We start from the raw sequence: 16316 nt of genomic DNA on the forward strand, positions 1-16316 counted from the left end.
ATAATGTAATCTAAAGGTCAGAGTGGAGAGATGGTTTGGTAATGGGAAGATTTATTTTCACATTCTCATTCATATATAACTGAGCCATCCTGCAAGCTAATCTACCTCTGAGATTGAAAGGGAGAAGGAAATAATACACATTATTCTGTCTCGGACAAGCTGAGTACAATAAAATAAAAATTCAAAATAATTAATAAAATAAATTATTCATTTAATATTTAGAAAGACTTGGACATGCTTTTCAGTTTACTCAGACCTACTATATTTTTAAAAGCCATTGAGAAAGGAAATATTACAGGTGCAGGGTGGAATCAAAGTTCTATCTGCCATATGTCATAGTCTGGTAATTCAGAGGCTTCTTTACAGACTGTTTAGTCTGTATAAATTGTACAGAAACATCCTGCAATAAAATAGCACTTAACTGATTTGATCTTATGCTAGTTTAATGTAATTATATTATAATACAGCTAAAAATAAAAGTCAAAGAAACACAGCAATATGTGATGAGATTTTTATCATTTGAATACAATGGCACTGCTTAATAAACTATTTTTAAAGATGACAAATCAAGCAGAAATGAAAAACAGGTTTTGTATTACAAACATTTTATACATGCAAAATATGACCTAAATAAAGTAGTTTTGTGCATTTTAGTATCACATTGATGCAATCATATTAATAAAACTATTTTAAACAACTTGGTAGCTAACAGGAAAAAAGGGCCTCACATTTATGAATAGGACAAATGTTTCTGCTGCTAACATGGAGTTCCCGGTGTGTGGCTGTGTAGGCAGACACTAAAAAAATCATAACACAGTAGCCCTTTTCCCCTCTGGTGAGTAAATTGTAAAAATATAATTATATATTGAGAGCCCTCCCTTTCCCACAGACAACACAGTTTTGCATTTACGAAATGTCAACATTTTCTGCATCTTCAAGTTATTGGAGTCTATAAGGCACATTTCAAGTTGTATGACAGTTTTTCTGCAAACAATGCAGTAATGTTTACAGTACTTTATAGCACAAAGATCCAAAGGTCAAAATGAGGCAACAAAAATCCTTACTATTTTTGTTCCTATTGATGTTTTTTAATGCCATTATGCAAAAAGTAATTGCAGTTAAAAACTTTTCAAACCAAAAATCAATATTCAGCACTCTCCAATATGTCTTAGAAGACCTCTATGTCCTCTAAATCTAAGACATACAGTATAACATGTTTCCTTCTGCCTGTTCTCAGCAAAAGACTACATACTAGCACAATTTGCTTCCCAAACTTATCTCCTAAATTACAGTACTCAGCATTGCTAACCATTAGTCATTGTGACTGAGCACAGAAGCATAGCAGATATCTTAGTTTCAACCACGAAGGAATACCCTTCCCAATACTTGTTCAATAACATGTGAGAGTATGCTGTTGGATTCATGTTCTGCTGATGGCCTCTACAGATATATTTGGATGGCTATTGTCAGAAAGAAAAGCTGGACCAGACAGTTTTTTTTAATTTGATCTGGTCTGACTCTTACATTCTTAACATAAATACTGTAGCTCTACCACATTTGAAAAATTGAATTTCACTTGATTGAATAAATTGGTGACTTAGTGACCAAGGTTTGTACTGACAACATAGCGTAACTCAAAATATGTCTTGGTAAATTCAAAAGAATTTTTTAAAGCTGCTGCAGTCATTCACTCTCTACAATTTTTAACATCCTTCTCTTAAAATTCCCAAGGTTTTTTAATCCTAAATCATTAGCTTAAGTTGCCAATAAAAAAAATCTTACTGAAAGACAGATGTATTCTTTTGACATCAATAAGGAATGCCACTATAAATGATCAATCTCTCATTTAAAAAATTATACATTTAGATTCCCATACACTCCTTTCCCCTTCATGGATTACTGCCTTGTCGTGGCGAAGGGGCTTGCGTAATTCTATGAAGCTATGAGCTATGCCATGCAGGGCCACCCAAGACGGACAGGTCATAGCAGAGAGTTCTGACAAAACGTGATCCACTGGAGAAGGAAATGGCAACCCACTCCAGTATCTTTGCCATGAAAACCCTATGGACAGTACCAAAAGGCAAAACGATATGGTGCTGGAAGATGAGCCCCTCAGGTCGGAAGGCGTCCAATATGCTACTGGGGAAGAGCAGAGGGCTAGTACTAGTAGCGCCAGAAAGAATGAAGCGACTGGGCCAAAGCCAAAAGGACGCTCAGCTGTGGATATGTCTGGTGGTGAAAGGAAAGTCCGATGCTGTAAAGATTTTTTCTCCATAGGAACCTGGAATGTAAGATCCATGAATCAAGGAAAGCTGGACGTGGTCAAACAAGAGATGACAAGACTAAACATTGACATCTTAGGTATCAGCGAACTAAAATGGACAGGAATGGGTGAATTTAATTCAGATGACCATCAGGTATACTACTGCGGGCAAGAATCCCTCAGAAGAAATGGAGTAGCCTTCATAGTCAATAAAAAAATAGGAAAAGCAATACTGGGATACAATCCTCAAAATGACAGAATGATCTCAGTTCGAATCCAAGGCAAACCATTCAATATCACAGTAGTCCAAGTCTATGCCCCAACCACCAGTGCTGAAGAGGATGAAATTGACCGGTTCTATGAAGCCCTACAGCACCTTATAGAACTAACACCCAGAAATGATGTCCTTATCATCATGGGGGATTGGAATGCTAAAGTAGGAAGCCAAAAGATAACTGGAATAACAGGCAAGTTTGGCCTTGGAGTACAAAATGAAGCAGGGCACAGGCTGATAGAATTTTGTCAAGAGAATACGATGGTCATAGCAAACACTCTTTTCCAACAACCCAAGAGACGGCTTTACACATGGACATCACCAGACGGTCAACACAGAAATCAGATTGACTATATGCTCTGCAGCCAAAGATGGAGAAGCTCTATACAGTCAGTAAAAACAAGACCAGGAGCTGACTGTGGCTCAGACCATGAGCTTCTCCTTGCAAAGTTTAGGCTTAAATTAAAGAAAGTAGGGAAAAGCGCTAGGCCAGTCAAGTATGAATTAAATTATATCCCTGTAGAATATACAGTAAAGGTGACAAATAGATTTAAGGAATTAGATCTGATAGACAGAGTGCCTGAAGAACAGAGGTTCGCAAGATTGTACAACAGGTAGCAACTAAAACCATCCGAAAGAAAAAGAAATGCAAGAAAGCAAAATGGCTGTCTGAGGAAGCTTTGCAAATAGCTGAGGAAAGGAGGGAAGCGAAAGGCAAGGGAGAAAAAGAAAGATATACCCAATTAAATGCAGAATTCCAAAGAATAGCTAGAAGAGATAAGAATGCCTTCTTAAATGAACAATGCAAAGAAATAGAATCAAACAATAGAATAGGGAGGACCAGAGATCTTTTCAAGAAAATTGGAGAGATGAAAGGAACGTTTCATGCAAAAATGGGCATGATAAAGGACCAAAATGGCAGGGACCTAACAGAGGCAGAAGAGATTAAGAAGAGGTGGCAAAATTACACAGAAGAACTATACAAGAATGAGCTTAACGTCCCTGATAATCACAATGAGATGGTCACTGACCTCGAGCCAGACATCCTAGAATGTGAAGTGAAGTGGGCCTTAGAAAAGCTGAGCAACAACAAAGCTAGTGGAGGTGACAGTATTCCAGCTGAGCTATTCAAAATCTTAAAAGACGATGCAGTAAAAGTGCTACACTCAATTTGCCAGCAAATTTGGAAAACTCAACAGTGGCCACAGGATTGGAAAAGATCAGTTTACATTCCAATTCCAAAGAAAGGCAGTGCCAAAGAATGTTCAAACTATCGCACCATTGCACTCATTTCTCATGCTAGTAAAGTTATGCTTAAAATTCTACAAGCTAGACTCCAGCAGTATGTGGATCGAGAACTACCAGAAGTACAGGCAGGATTTCGAAGAGGCAGAGGAACTAGAGATCAAATTGCTAACATACGCTGGATCATGGAGAAAGCTAGAGAGTTCCAGAAAAACATCTACTTCTGCTTCATTGACTATGCTAAAGCCTTTGATTGTGTGGATCATAACAAACTCTGGCAAGTCCTTAAAGAGATGGGCATACCAGACCATCTTATTTGTCTCTTGAGAAATCTATATGTGGGCCAAGAAGCAACAGTGAGAACTGGACACGGAAACACTGATTGGTTCAAAATTGGGAAAGGAGTCCGGCAAGGCTGTATACTGTCGCCTTGCCTATTTAACTTATATGCAGAGCACATCATGAGAAAGGCAGGGCTAGATGAATCAAAAGTTGGAATTAAGATTGCCGGAAGAAACATCAACAACCTAAGATATGCAGATGATACCACTCTAATGGCAGAAAGTGAAGAAGAACTAAAGAGCCTCTTGTTGCGGGTGAAGAACTAGAGTGCAAAACGTGGGTTGAAACTAAACATTAAGAAAACCAAGATCATGGTATATGGCCCTCTCAATTCCTGGCAAATAGATGGGGAAGAAATGGAGGTAGTGACAGATTTTATTTTCCTGGGCTCCAAGATCACTGCAGATGGGGACTGTAGCCAAGAAATTAAAAGACGCTTGCTCCTCGGGAGGAAAGCCATGACAAATCTAGACAGCACACTAAAAAGCAGAGACATCACCCTGTCAACAAAGGTGCGTATAGTCAAGGCTATAGTCTTCCCAGTTGCAATGTATGGCAGTGAAAGCTGGACCATAAGAAAGGCTGAGCGCCAAAGAATTGAAGCCTTTGAACTATGGTGCTGGAGAAGACTCCTGTGAGTTCTTTGGACTGCAAGGCGATCAAACCGGTCAGTCCTAGAGGAGATCAACCCTGACTGCTCTTTAGGCGGCCAGATCCTGAAGCTAAAACTCAAATACTTTGGCCACCTAATGAGAAGGAAGGACTCACTGGAGAAGAGCCTAATGCTGGGAAAGATTGAGGGCAATAGAAGAAGGGGACGACAGAGAATGAGGTGGCTGGATGGAGTCATTGAAGCAGTAGGCGTGAGCTTAGATGGACTCCAGAAGATGGTAGAGGACAGGAAGGCCTGGAGGAACATTGTCCATAGGGTCACGATGGGTCGGACACGACTTCGCAACTAACAACAAAAACACTCCTTTTCCACAAGCCTGGCCTCTAAACTGGAACATTAAACCTAGAACCAATGCATAGTCTGAAGTTCCAGGACAAGCCTACCTTTAAAACCTTCATATAGAGAAGACTATAAATAATAGCTAATTGCCTAGGTCAGTCAAAATATGTGGAACTGTGAATAGAAGAAACCACAATGTAAAACAGCTGCCTTGAATTAGACTAAGGGTCTGCTTTGTTCATCAGTATTTATAGAAACAATTTAGTATTGGAACTATATATATATATAAAACAACTGGAATCCTAACACCTATCAGCCAATGAGGCTGATAGTAGATATAGTCAGTATATCTGGAAGTCACCAAGATGAGGAAGGCTGGTATCTAGGAACTTGCTTTACCCAAGGCAGCTTATTATACATCTAGTCAAATACACCTTTTCAGTCTCAAACAGAGAAAATGCTTCTTGCCTAATATCTGATATTTACACTGAACATGTTGCAGTTCAGACGATTTACTTACAAAAAAAATGTTTTTCCCTGCTCTCTTTTTCATATTTGAAGTCATTATATCAAGGTCTTAAGCCGGAAGCCTTTTTCAATCAGCGCTATCATAGGGAGGAAATGGACTGATCATCTTATTAATATATATAAACTTTTACCAGGCATAGATATAAATCTCAGCAATCCAAACACTCACCCTTTTTTGGAAACTTGGCATGATTAATCTTTTTATTAAAGAAAAAAATAAAACCATATATTGTGCAGCACACAATAAATGAAATAAATCTCTTGCATAAGTCAATATTCTAGGGTTTAAGGCTTTCTCCTCCCTCAGCGGTTATTTGACTGTTTTTGTTTTGTTTTAACAGACTTGGAAGGCACCATATTAATTTATGGTTCTGTTTAGTCAGGAAAACACTGGGTCCTGTCTAATCAGTTTCATTCTTTGCACCAAATATGAAATGATAGCTTTTCTTTTTAATTAGCTTCTAAAACAATGGCTACACAGCTTCTAAAACAATAATCATCAGTTGTGTATGCTCCAAATCATTGATATAACCACAAGCTGCTGCTGTTTAATTCTTGATCAAGGCAAGAAATTCCTCCCTTGTTTTTGAATCTTCTTGGAGGATGCCGAGCATAGTGCTAGTGACTGTTGTGCTGTTCATTTTCTGAACCCCCCTCATGATCATGCACATGTGTCTGTCAAAAAAATGTTAAAAGAAGCATTTTTAGAACATAAGCAAATACTATGGGTGCATCAGCATTCAAATTATAAATATAATCTGATTTAAAATAATAATAAAAACAACAAAATTAAATATAAATTCTAGTACAACATTATTCCAGAATGTAGAAGCATGCATTTATTTTAATAATCTTCCCAATAGCAAATGTTTTTAAAAATCCACATATCCTAGGAAATCTACATTATCTCAATGACACTACAGTTCATATGTAAAGGTAAAGGTAAAGGCTCCCCCGCACATGCGTGCTAGTTGTTTCCAACTCTAGGGGCCGGTGCTCATCTCCATTTCAAAGCCGAAGAGCCAGCGCTTGTCCGAGGACGTCTCCGTGGTCATGTGGCCGGCATGACTAGACGCCAAAGGCGCACGGAACGGTGTTACCTTCCCACCGTAGCAGTCCCTATTTTTCTACTTGCATTTTTACGACTACTTAAAAACAAAGTTGAGTTTGATAGAATTCAATGGAAGTCATTCATAGATGACTTATTTTCTTAACATCAGATATAATAATAAAAAAGGGATAATTTCTCTCAATACTCTTATTTTCATAGTAGAAGCCTATTCTGGATCAAAGTGTTTCCTTCAGAAGGAACACCAGATGAAGCAAAATCACTTGCGAAAATGTTGAGATTTGCAGTTCAGGAACATTTGGATTGCGTGGTAATACCAGGCTACACACTCATTGAATACACATAGTGTCCCACAAGTAAATATATTTCTACTTTTGTGCTTTTAAGGTACTATTGCATTACTTTTCAACAGCAATGGAAAAGAAATGGAAAGGAGAATAAACAATTGACAGCAGAGGGAAAGAATTACAAATTCAACTAAACCGAATAAGGAATGATGAACTTACGAAGCTTCTATCACCACAGCTACTCCAACAGGGTTCAGAACTTCAGTAATTGCTAAAGCAATCTGTTTTGTAAGCCGCTCCTGGACTAGAAAAACAATTAGTGTTTTATGAAAAATTAGGTTAGTCAGAATGAATTGACAAAGTAAATGCAAAATTGTTCTTTAAGGATAAGACGACACAAAAGTTTTTTCATAAATAATTTTAATCCAATAAAAGAAAGGTCTTTGAAGGAAGGGAGAGACTTCCCTTCTTGCATATTTTGTGGTGGAAACAAAACTCATCTATTACAAATTTTCAGTTTTTAAATAAAATTATTGATTTAAACTTACCGTATATGACCTCCTATTCTATGGCACATATATCTGGGTAGCTAACAATAGTAAATCACAAGCAATAAAATCAATACAAAAATTAAAAATCCCTGGGACCTTTGCCACAGGCTAGCACAAGATTATGTCCTGCCTAGGTTACTTGTTTTTGAAATGAAAATTGAATTCTCAGTTTCTTTGCACACAGATCAACGTCTGGTTTTTACACTGCAATGAGCAAGAACAAACATACAATTTTACAGCTACTAAGATTGTTGGACAAGCAGACACAAAAACAGCCAGAAAACAATTGAAGCCTGGGAAACAGGCCCCCTCATCAATCAACAGGAGTGCTGATTTAGCACCAGCTATTTACCGCTATCAAGTACCTAGAAGGTGAGGGCTGGGCAGCACAGGCAAACAACAGCTTAATGACTTAAAAGCCAGCCATCAACACACCCCAATCAACATCTAAAAAGCCACATACAACAGACACTATAAATACCACACATACAACAGCACACATGCTGCTAGAGAGAAATTCCCTAAGATGGCCTCCAGCACAAGTCCGAAAGCTGAAATCTCTGGTCCCGGTGATCCACCCAGATTGGAACCTGCAACATTATCTTGGGACACATATATTTGCCTTCATTCTGGATTTCCCTCCAAATAGGCTAATTGCAGAATGGAGCCTTTCTCCTGGTCAGGTAAACTTTCCAGAGAAATATCAGTGTGTCCTGTTTTGCCTTTAGCTCATCCTGTTATATGAACTGAAAAATATATTAAGCAGATCACAGTGCCAGAAAAAGTACTAACCTTGGAGCCTTCGGCTAAACATTTCAACAATTCTGGAAAAAAGAGGAAAAGGATACACTAATGAGAGAGGAAGGTGGCATTGATGGAAATGCAAATAAGAAAGTGGCTAAGTTTGTTTATAATTGATCTCAGACAATAGTCATCAAACTTTTTTTTTACTTCAGTGATATCCCAGTGATATATATATATATATATATATATATATATATATATATATATATATATATATATATATATATATATATAGAGAGAGAGAGAGAGAGAGAGAGAGAGAGAGAATATATATCTGCAACCATGTTTTTGACTGCAGTTTAATATTTTTCCTAATCTCTGCCAGCTCATAGCTGCAATTTCAATGCTAAAATTCCCTGTAATGACACTATAGCTCATTTCAGGCATTTGCCTGAATGAATATTTGAAAACCAGTCAAGAATAAGGCTGTGCACATAGCTATACCCATTTGTCTCACATGTGCCTAATGTTCTACCAGGAAGTATGAAGGATTGTAGTATCCTACCTGTAGAACCTTAAAACAAGTTATTATCCATGTGAGTTCCATATAACAAGGTTCAGAATCAGAAAGACGTATTGATATTCAAATAACCAATAGAAGAGAATATTTGTAGCTCAAAATTGAACTGCGGGGTCCTTGATGCTCTCTGAGCTTGGTAATGAAATATCTGCAAGAAAACAACCAAGCTCAGAGAGCACCACGGACCCCACATTCAAGTAATACATGTACTATTCTACTTTTGACTCCCAAACAATGTATGCAGGTTTCTATCCATTTTTGAAACCTTCACACATTCAGACAAGTGTCTATACAGGGTTTCATCATTGTGCTATTCTGGTTTTTAAACAGATGAACTCACATAAGGTCTTGCACCATTAAATAGCTGTGATGCAATTGCATGGCTGTCATCTATTATCTGTGACAGTGCATTTAAACAGTTGTATATGATGAAGTATTATGTGATGTAAGTATTCCTCCCCAACGTCTACCCTCATTTACCTTTAGATATGACAGTTGTTTATTTTAAACAACTGTCACATCTAATAGCTACTCTCTATAAAGAAAATCAGGCACACTCATATGGTAATCTAAGCTATCTTTTACTGTTGCCTTACTGAATCCATAACATAAAATAGTAATTTATTACTCAGAAGAAGAGTAATAAATACCTTGCAAGTTTACTTAATCCAACTACTTTCTTCCTTGGTAAATATCCAATGTGTACCTGCAGACATTAAAGGAAGATGAAGAATTATTAATGTATACAGTAATATTCAATCCAGGACTGCCTCTATTTCAAGCTTTTTCCAGTTGAACTTAGAAATCAGTTTTCCACCCACATTATATTATTATATTCAACATTCAGTTTCTCAGCACTGCAGTGAGGAAGCTGAATATGCAGTATAACTGCCCAACTCGGCTGAAGTCAGCTCCCGGTTATATTTCATTTGGGGGGAAAATGCTGCTGATAATGCTGTAAAAAATTAGTCAAATAGATTATTATCCAGTTATTCTGCAAGGCATCTTAAAATTAGCAACAAATTTGTTCCACTGGTTATATGGTTCAACCTTATGACACTAGAATTCAAAATAAATCTATGTTTCCACTGTCATTACCTTGCCAAAGAAAGGAACCAAGTGATGTTCACAAAGAGAAAACATATCAATGCCTTTTACGATAACCAGCTCATCATGGTCTTCATCAAAAACAGCATCATTGAGTATCTCTAGAAAAAAACAAAAAAGAAATGGAAGATCTCTCAATCTAGTTTTATCCTTTACTACAGAATAACTAAACAAATAAACTGCCCAATAGCAATCTATAGAATCTATAGCCCTATAGATTCTTTACAAACTATTTTGTCTTGTCAACACTTTATTTGGGCACTTAATTCATATGTAAACTTCATTTTTTCCTCACTTATTTGCTTTATCAATTTTTTCCCGATTCCCTGTCTGGTTGAAGTATAAACTGGCATCACGACTTAATCCTATATGCAGCAAAATTTGAATACGACTCTTATACTTTTCTGGGCCTGATAAAAAAAATACATCCATGAATCTTTATTTCTGCTATTGACACCTGTAGTTTTAATATTTATCTGAGGGACTGTTATGAAGTTACATTATACCAGAGGTCCCCAACCTTTTGGGCACCAGAGATCGATTCTGTGGAGAGGTTTTTCTGCGGATTGGAGGGTGCACTGTTTTGTGTGCTGCCTGCATCCCATGGATGGGGCTTTTCTTGTTTGTGTGGACCGGTTGCTGGCATGCCACGGCCCAGTATTGGTCCACATACTGGGGGTTGGGGACCCATGTGTTACATGGAAGTTAAGCTAATTATAGGCTATTTAGAATTTTTAAATAATTTTAACCAAATTATTTGGTTCTCCAGGATATTTTCTATTTGACTTACCAATGAAACTAAAAATATTATTCCCTTAAATGAAATTTGTATTTTCCTGGCCATTACAGTTTTGAGATCATATAAACTAGTCTTGAGGTGTTTACCCCACTTATGTTTTGTACATGTTTGATTACTGGAAGCAGAATGTACAGAGTAATTCATGAACAGACAATTACTAATATTCTTTGGGTTTTTTATTTTCCAGAATAGGCAATTCTAATGCATTTGTTTTATTTCCATTATTGCAGCACTCCCTAGCATCTGACAAATCAGCAGTAAGCAAAGGCAATTTTAAAAATCATGTGAAAGTGTTCAAGTGGTGCAAGTAAAAAAGTGTTTTATTTTATTTATTTACTTCCATTTTGGTACAGCCTGACTCTATACAATTCAGGGCTGTTCACGATATAAAAACAAATGCAATAAGATGACTTTAAAAACACAATGTGAAATATAAATCAAATGACAAATTTGGACTGCTAGAGTCAAGCATACTTGATGAACACCCTACACTTTTTCTAGAATGACATCATAATCGGAGCCATCTAGCTCTCATGAAGGACCTCATTCCAGAGCACAGGCCGGAATAATTACATTTTTGCAATTATTGAAAAATAATTTAAAAACATTACAAAAATGTACAAACCAGTATATTGATATTTTTTATGAAATTGTGTTTTGAGTTAGGAGGCATGTTTTATAGCAAGTCAGACAACTGAAGTTCCCTGTTTTGGAATGAAAAAATTAAAAACAATATACATTTATATATTTTGCAATGATATTATATTATATGATAATAGTCAAGATGTATCAAATCAGCCATGTTTCAGTTTTTCTAGTTCATTACATGGTACAATATATGGCATGGTATTCTTCTTAAAACAGAGTTCCCCAACCTTTTGGCGTTGGCAGCCCGGAGTGGGGGGAGGAGGGAAAGAAGGGATGGTTTTGTGGGAGGGGTAAATGCATGCACGCACACAAACACCCATTCCTCATGCGAGTGGGGCTGCGAATGCCTGCAACACTCACAGCAATGCTCGCTGAGTGGGGCTGTGCACACACGCATTGGCCAGTCACTCACGTGGTCCGGTGGCCAGTAGGCCACAGCCTGGTAGTGGGCCATAGCCCACAGGTTGGGGACCCCTGTGTTTAAATGTAAGCTTGTAGTGTAAAGTGTTTATCACATTTATCACACAGGAAAATCCACCACTAAAAAAATATGCCAGCAAATTCAGAAGACAATTTTCTGGATGTCTACTCAGATGTTCTGTTATCAGAATGCTTATTTCTGTACAGACCTGCTGTACAGAGCTCTAGCAGAGGTGAGCGCTGGGACGAATGGCTATAAAGCAGCCTATGAACCAGAGTGGGTATATGGACTACAGCAGGTGGAAATCTAGGAGTCCATCAGAGCAGATGGAAGTCATGAGTTAGGAGGAACATGCCTAGCTCTGCCTGGTGCACCATGCAGCCATTCATAGAAAAGAATGCGGTAAAGACAGACATGGATGCAAATGCTATTTCTCAAACGGTGTACCGTGTTCTACATGAGCTGTCCTAAAAAGCTTCCTGCAAACTTCAAATGGTGCAAAATGCGATGGCCTATGTGTTTACAAGTCAGACCCATTACTGTCATATAATTGCATTATTATGGAAAATGTACTGGCTATCAGTTAATCTCCAAATGCAATTCAAGACAGAGACTGGCTATTCTGGGTAGAAACCAACATGCATAAAAAGATAAGTGAGGGCAACCAACTTATTAACATGTTTGGCAGGAGGGAGAATGCAAGTGGGCACTCTCTTTGGGTGAACCCTTCCTATGGAATAGCTTGCATCTGAAAGCAAATAGCCCTTCTCTAACAGCCTTCCAAAAACTTGTTAAGACATGATTAATTCAGAAGACCTTTGGTCATTAGCCTGATACAAGATTTTGTTATAAGAAACAGGCAGCATCTTAGTATTGAATCAGCATACTAGAATTACTTATTGTTATTGTTTATGCTTATTACTTTATTATATATTGTATGCCGGTATTTTGAATGTAAACTGTTTAGAAGTGAGTCAAATGAAGTAATAAGAAAGTTCCACAATAAAGGAAAAGGAACACTGGCAATGTTCGGTGACTTTTACCCAGTGCTTTTTTTGTAAAAGAAAAAGGTGCCGGAACTCACACATGTCATACAACCTGCCTTGCCTACCCTACAAGGTTCCATCCAAAAAAGGTGCCGGAATTCCGTTCTGAACGTTTTATGAGAAAAAAAGCCCATCATCAACTTGAGCCTGGGATTTTGAATTATTGCCAAAAAGACCTATAGGAAAATTATGCATCATCAGGAGATTTCTATTTAGTTATATCTAACAAAATTAATAATTCCTTAAACTACACTATCTATCTTATAAAGTTTAAATGCCAAATCATCAGGCCCACACTGAAGGAGTAATGTACTAAACACAGAACAGAAAACTACAGAACACAGTTTGCTATCATCTGTAAGTCCAAACTAAAATCATTCAAGTACATCATAAATGATCTTCAGCCATTCCTGTTATGTCCATGTATTTGCTGACAGGCACCTGGCTGATCTAAAACAGCTGTTAACCACCAACAATAACATTTCACACTGATAAAGATGCAAGAAACAAATGATGTGGTGAATCCACATCCCAATCTCCTACCTACTCTGACAATATTAGCAACAGCAATAGCACGTAGACTTATATACCACTTCATAGTGCTTTACACAGCCCTTTCTAAGCGGTTTACAGAGTCGGCATATTGGTTCCATCACTACAATTATTAATTATATCCCTAGCATCAGAGGTGCATTGACCTGTTCATCCTTCTGCATGCTATATGCAATCATCTGTAATAACTCACTGCTATTGATTGGACAAACTATCTAATCTCTACATAGAAGAATGAATGGATACAAATATGTCATTGGGAATGGCAATCATCAAAAATCAATGTGTACTCTGCCATTCTCCAGGATACTCTGCTGCTAACCTCAAGGTAAAAATTAATGAGGAAAGGAATAATGATTTCAGCATCAAACAGCACAGTTAGAATTGATTAGAAGATGTAACACTACTTCTCAAGGAACTGAACAAAGATTATTGTCTCATAAATGCTAACTAGCTGCTTCATGAAAGAATATCTGTACTATACCCAACTGCTGCTCTGTGGTCATTGGAGATAATTTTTACTATTTTCTTTTTCTTATGTCTCTCTCCCTATCTGATTCTCTTCTTTCCAACAACAGCAGGAGGCGGAAAACGCTATTTTTGATGGAAAGCAAAAAAAACTCAGGCGAGATAATCTCTCCAGCAACCTAGGGTTTGGCTGAGGATATTGTCCATTCTGCCTTCTCAAAATGATTGATGGCCAGTTATTGTACAATAAGCAGGAAATGCAAATCAGCCCATATAAATGCAAATCAGCCCATATAAATACATTTCAGATACACCTAAATTACTCAAGTCTCCAACCGCTTACATAGCATTATGATGAGACAGTCATTTACCAAGAAAGATTGAGGTTGCATGCTTAAATATGTTGACTGGATTCACAAATTGCACAAAGTTATAATGCAGCTTGTTTGTCAGTAACTTGAATTAATCCAGCCAAATAGGATCAATTCAGCAAACCATGGTTAAGCAAATTATAATTTAGAAGGATGTGCAAACCTAGCCACTTTTCTAGGAACTAAAACTTTTTGATGATTGTATGGCTTATGAATAAGACGAGACCTACCCAGGAATGCATGTGAAGTGATTGCTGTGTTTCATTACACAAATCCTACTTGTTCTATCTTATTTGGGCACAGTATATAGTTATTTGTGTCTTATGAAATGAATACTTTGATCTGTCATTCTAAAAAATCATTAGCTATCTTGTTTTCTAGTCTCTTTGTCTTACTTATGAAGAATTAGCTGTTTCTTGGCTGGCACCTTATACTTTTATATGAGATGAACCATTTATACTATATATATATATATATATATATATATATATATATATATATATATATATATATATATATATATATATATATATATATATGTGTGTGTGTGTGTATGTACGTGTACATGTATATATATTTGATGGGTGGGATTAGGAAAACATCAATCTTAACTATGCTGTTGTTTATTTAAATGCAATTTCAAACCATGGGATAGTGGGTTTTACATTTTTTTTTAAATTCCATTTATATCCCGCCCTTCTCCGAAGACTCAGGGCGGCTTACAAGCTTAGCAGTAGCCTTCATTCTATGTATATGCCTGCTTATTAGGGCTTTTGGGCTCCCCCAAGTGGCATTTTACAAAGTCAGCTTATTGCCCCCAACAATCTGGGTCCTCATTTTACCTACCTCGGAAGGATGGAAGGCTGAGTCAACCTTGAGCCTGGTGGGATGCGAACCTGCACTAATTGCAGGCAGCTGGTGTTACTTAAGGAGGCATTAGCCCACTGCTCCACCAAGGCTCTTACATTCTGTATTTCATCTAATTCACATTTGTGTTGAAAGAGTTGAAGGACTAGGACAAGGGTAGGCAACCTCGGCTCTTTTATGACTCATGGACTTCAACTCCCAGAATTCCTGAGCCAGCATAGCTGGCTCAGGAATTCTGGGAGTTGAAGTCCATGAGTCATAAAAGAGCCGAGGTTGCCTACCCCTGGACTAGGATCTAGAACTGCCAGCTTCATTTTTTTTACCTGAACACTTTCAAGAGTGCTTCTAGAAGCCACCCTGCTGAAAGCACTTTGCCTTCATTCTGCCCAAAAAAAGGCACTTTAAAACGCCTGTTCTGAGTAGAGATGGAATGGAGATTTTAGGACTATTTAGACGTCCCTCGGAAGGACCCGAAACCCACTTTCGGATAATGGATTGAAAGTGTCCTGTTTCACTAAAACAGGAAAGGGAACTCGTGGCCCGAAGGAGACTCACCTTCGACGGATTCATAGTAGCCCTTGGTGAGAAACTGCATGGCTTTAGCCGCCCTCCGAGGCGTCAGCAACAGTCCTTGCCTACCCGGGTTTTCGCCCAAACCCTGTAGGATGGCGGCGTAGGCGGCCTCCAGAACCGGGAGGCGCTCTATTTCTTCCGCTTCTGGAGCGCAGTGGCCCTTCTCGTCCAGCGCCGGACGCTGGAACTTCAGAGACGCTCTCCGCATCTGGCCGCCGCTCTGCACCTCGAAGAGGCAACTGGGATGGAAGTCCCCGTTTTGGCAGCCCTGCAGGTTCAGCTGGAGCGGTTCCATGGCCCGGCGCTGGCGGCGGACGCGTGACAAGGGAGCGAGGCGCGAAAAACAGCTGAGACGGCGAGCAGTTCTTTGGGGCTCTTCGGGCTTTGCCACAGCAGGCGCCGGTCGGAGGCGGCGAGCAGCGGGCGTCTAGAACAGGTGAAGCGCTTGCTCGGCGCTTTGGCGGCAGGAGGAGCAGATTCGGAAGGGCTGCAATGGGGGTTTGGCGTGAGCTTTGAGGCGGGAAGGCTGCGTCTCTCTTTCTTTCTCTCGGCTCTTCTCTCAGGCTGGGGTGACTGAGCGCCAGGCTTCTGGTATTTATGGAGCCCCTCGGTCTTGTTGATCAGCTCTT

General features: G+C 38.5%; 1 protein-coding gene across 1 annotated transcript; it reads right to left on the reverse strand.

The window, feature by feature from the left end:
- Positions 1–5664: 5664 nt before the first annotated feature.
- On the reverse strand, positions 5665–16090 carry LOC308659704 (GTP cyclohydrolase 1-like). Its single transcript, XM_081313603.1, has 6 exons — positions 15670–16090; positions 9934–10043; positions 9486–9541; positions 8304–8335; positions 7180–7264; positions 5665–6279 (listed from the first exon to the last, which is right to left on the reverse strand). The coding sequence occupies exons 1-6, from the start codon at positions 15980–15982 to the stop codon at positions 6153–6155; spliced, it is 723 nt and encodes a 240-aa protein (XP_081169729.1). The 5' UTR covers positions 15983–16090; the 3' UTR covers positions 5665–6152.
- Between the last annotated feature and the right edge of the window lie 226 nt (positions 16091–16316).

The sequence above is a fragment of the Vipera berus genome (assembly GCF_964194415.1).
Source record: "Vipera berus genome assembly, chromosome: 1".
Lineage (NCBI taxonomy): Eukaryota > Metazoa > Chordata > Lepidosauria > Squamata > Viperidae > Vipera > Vipera berus.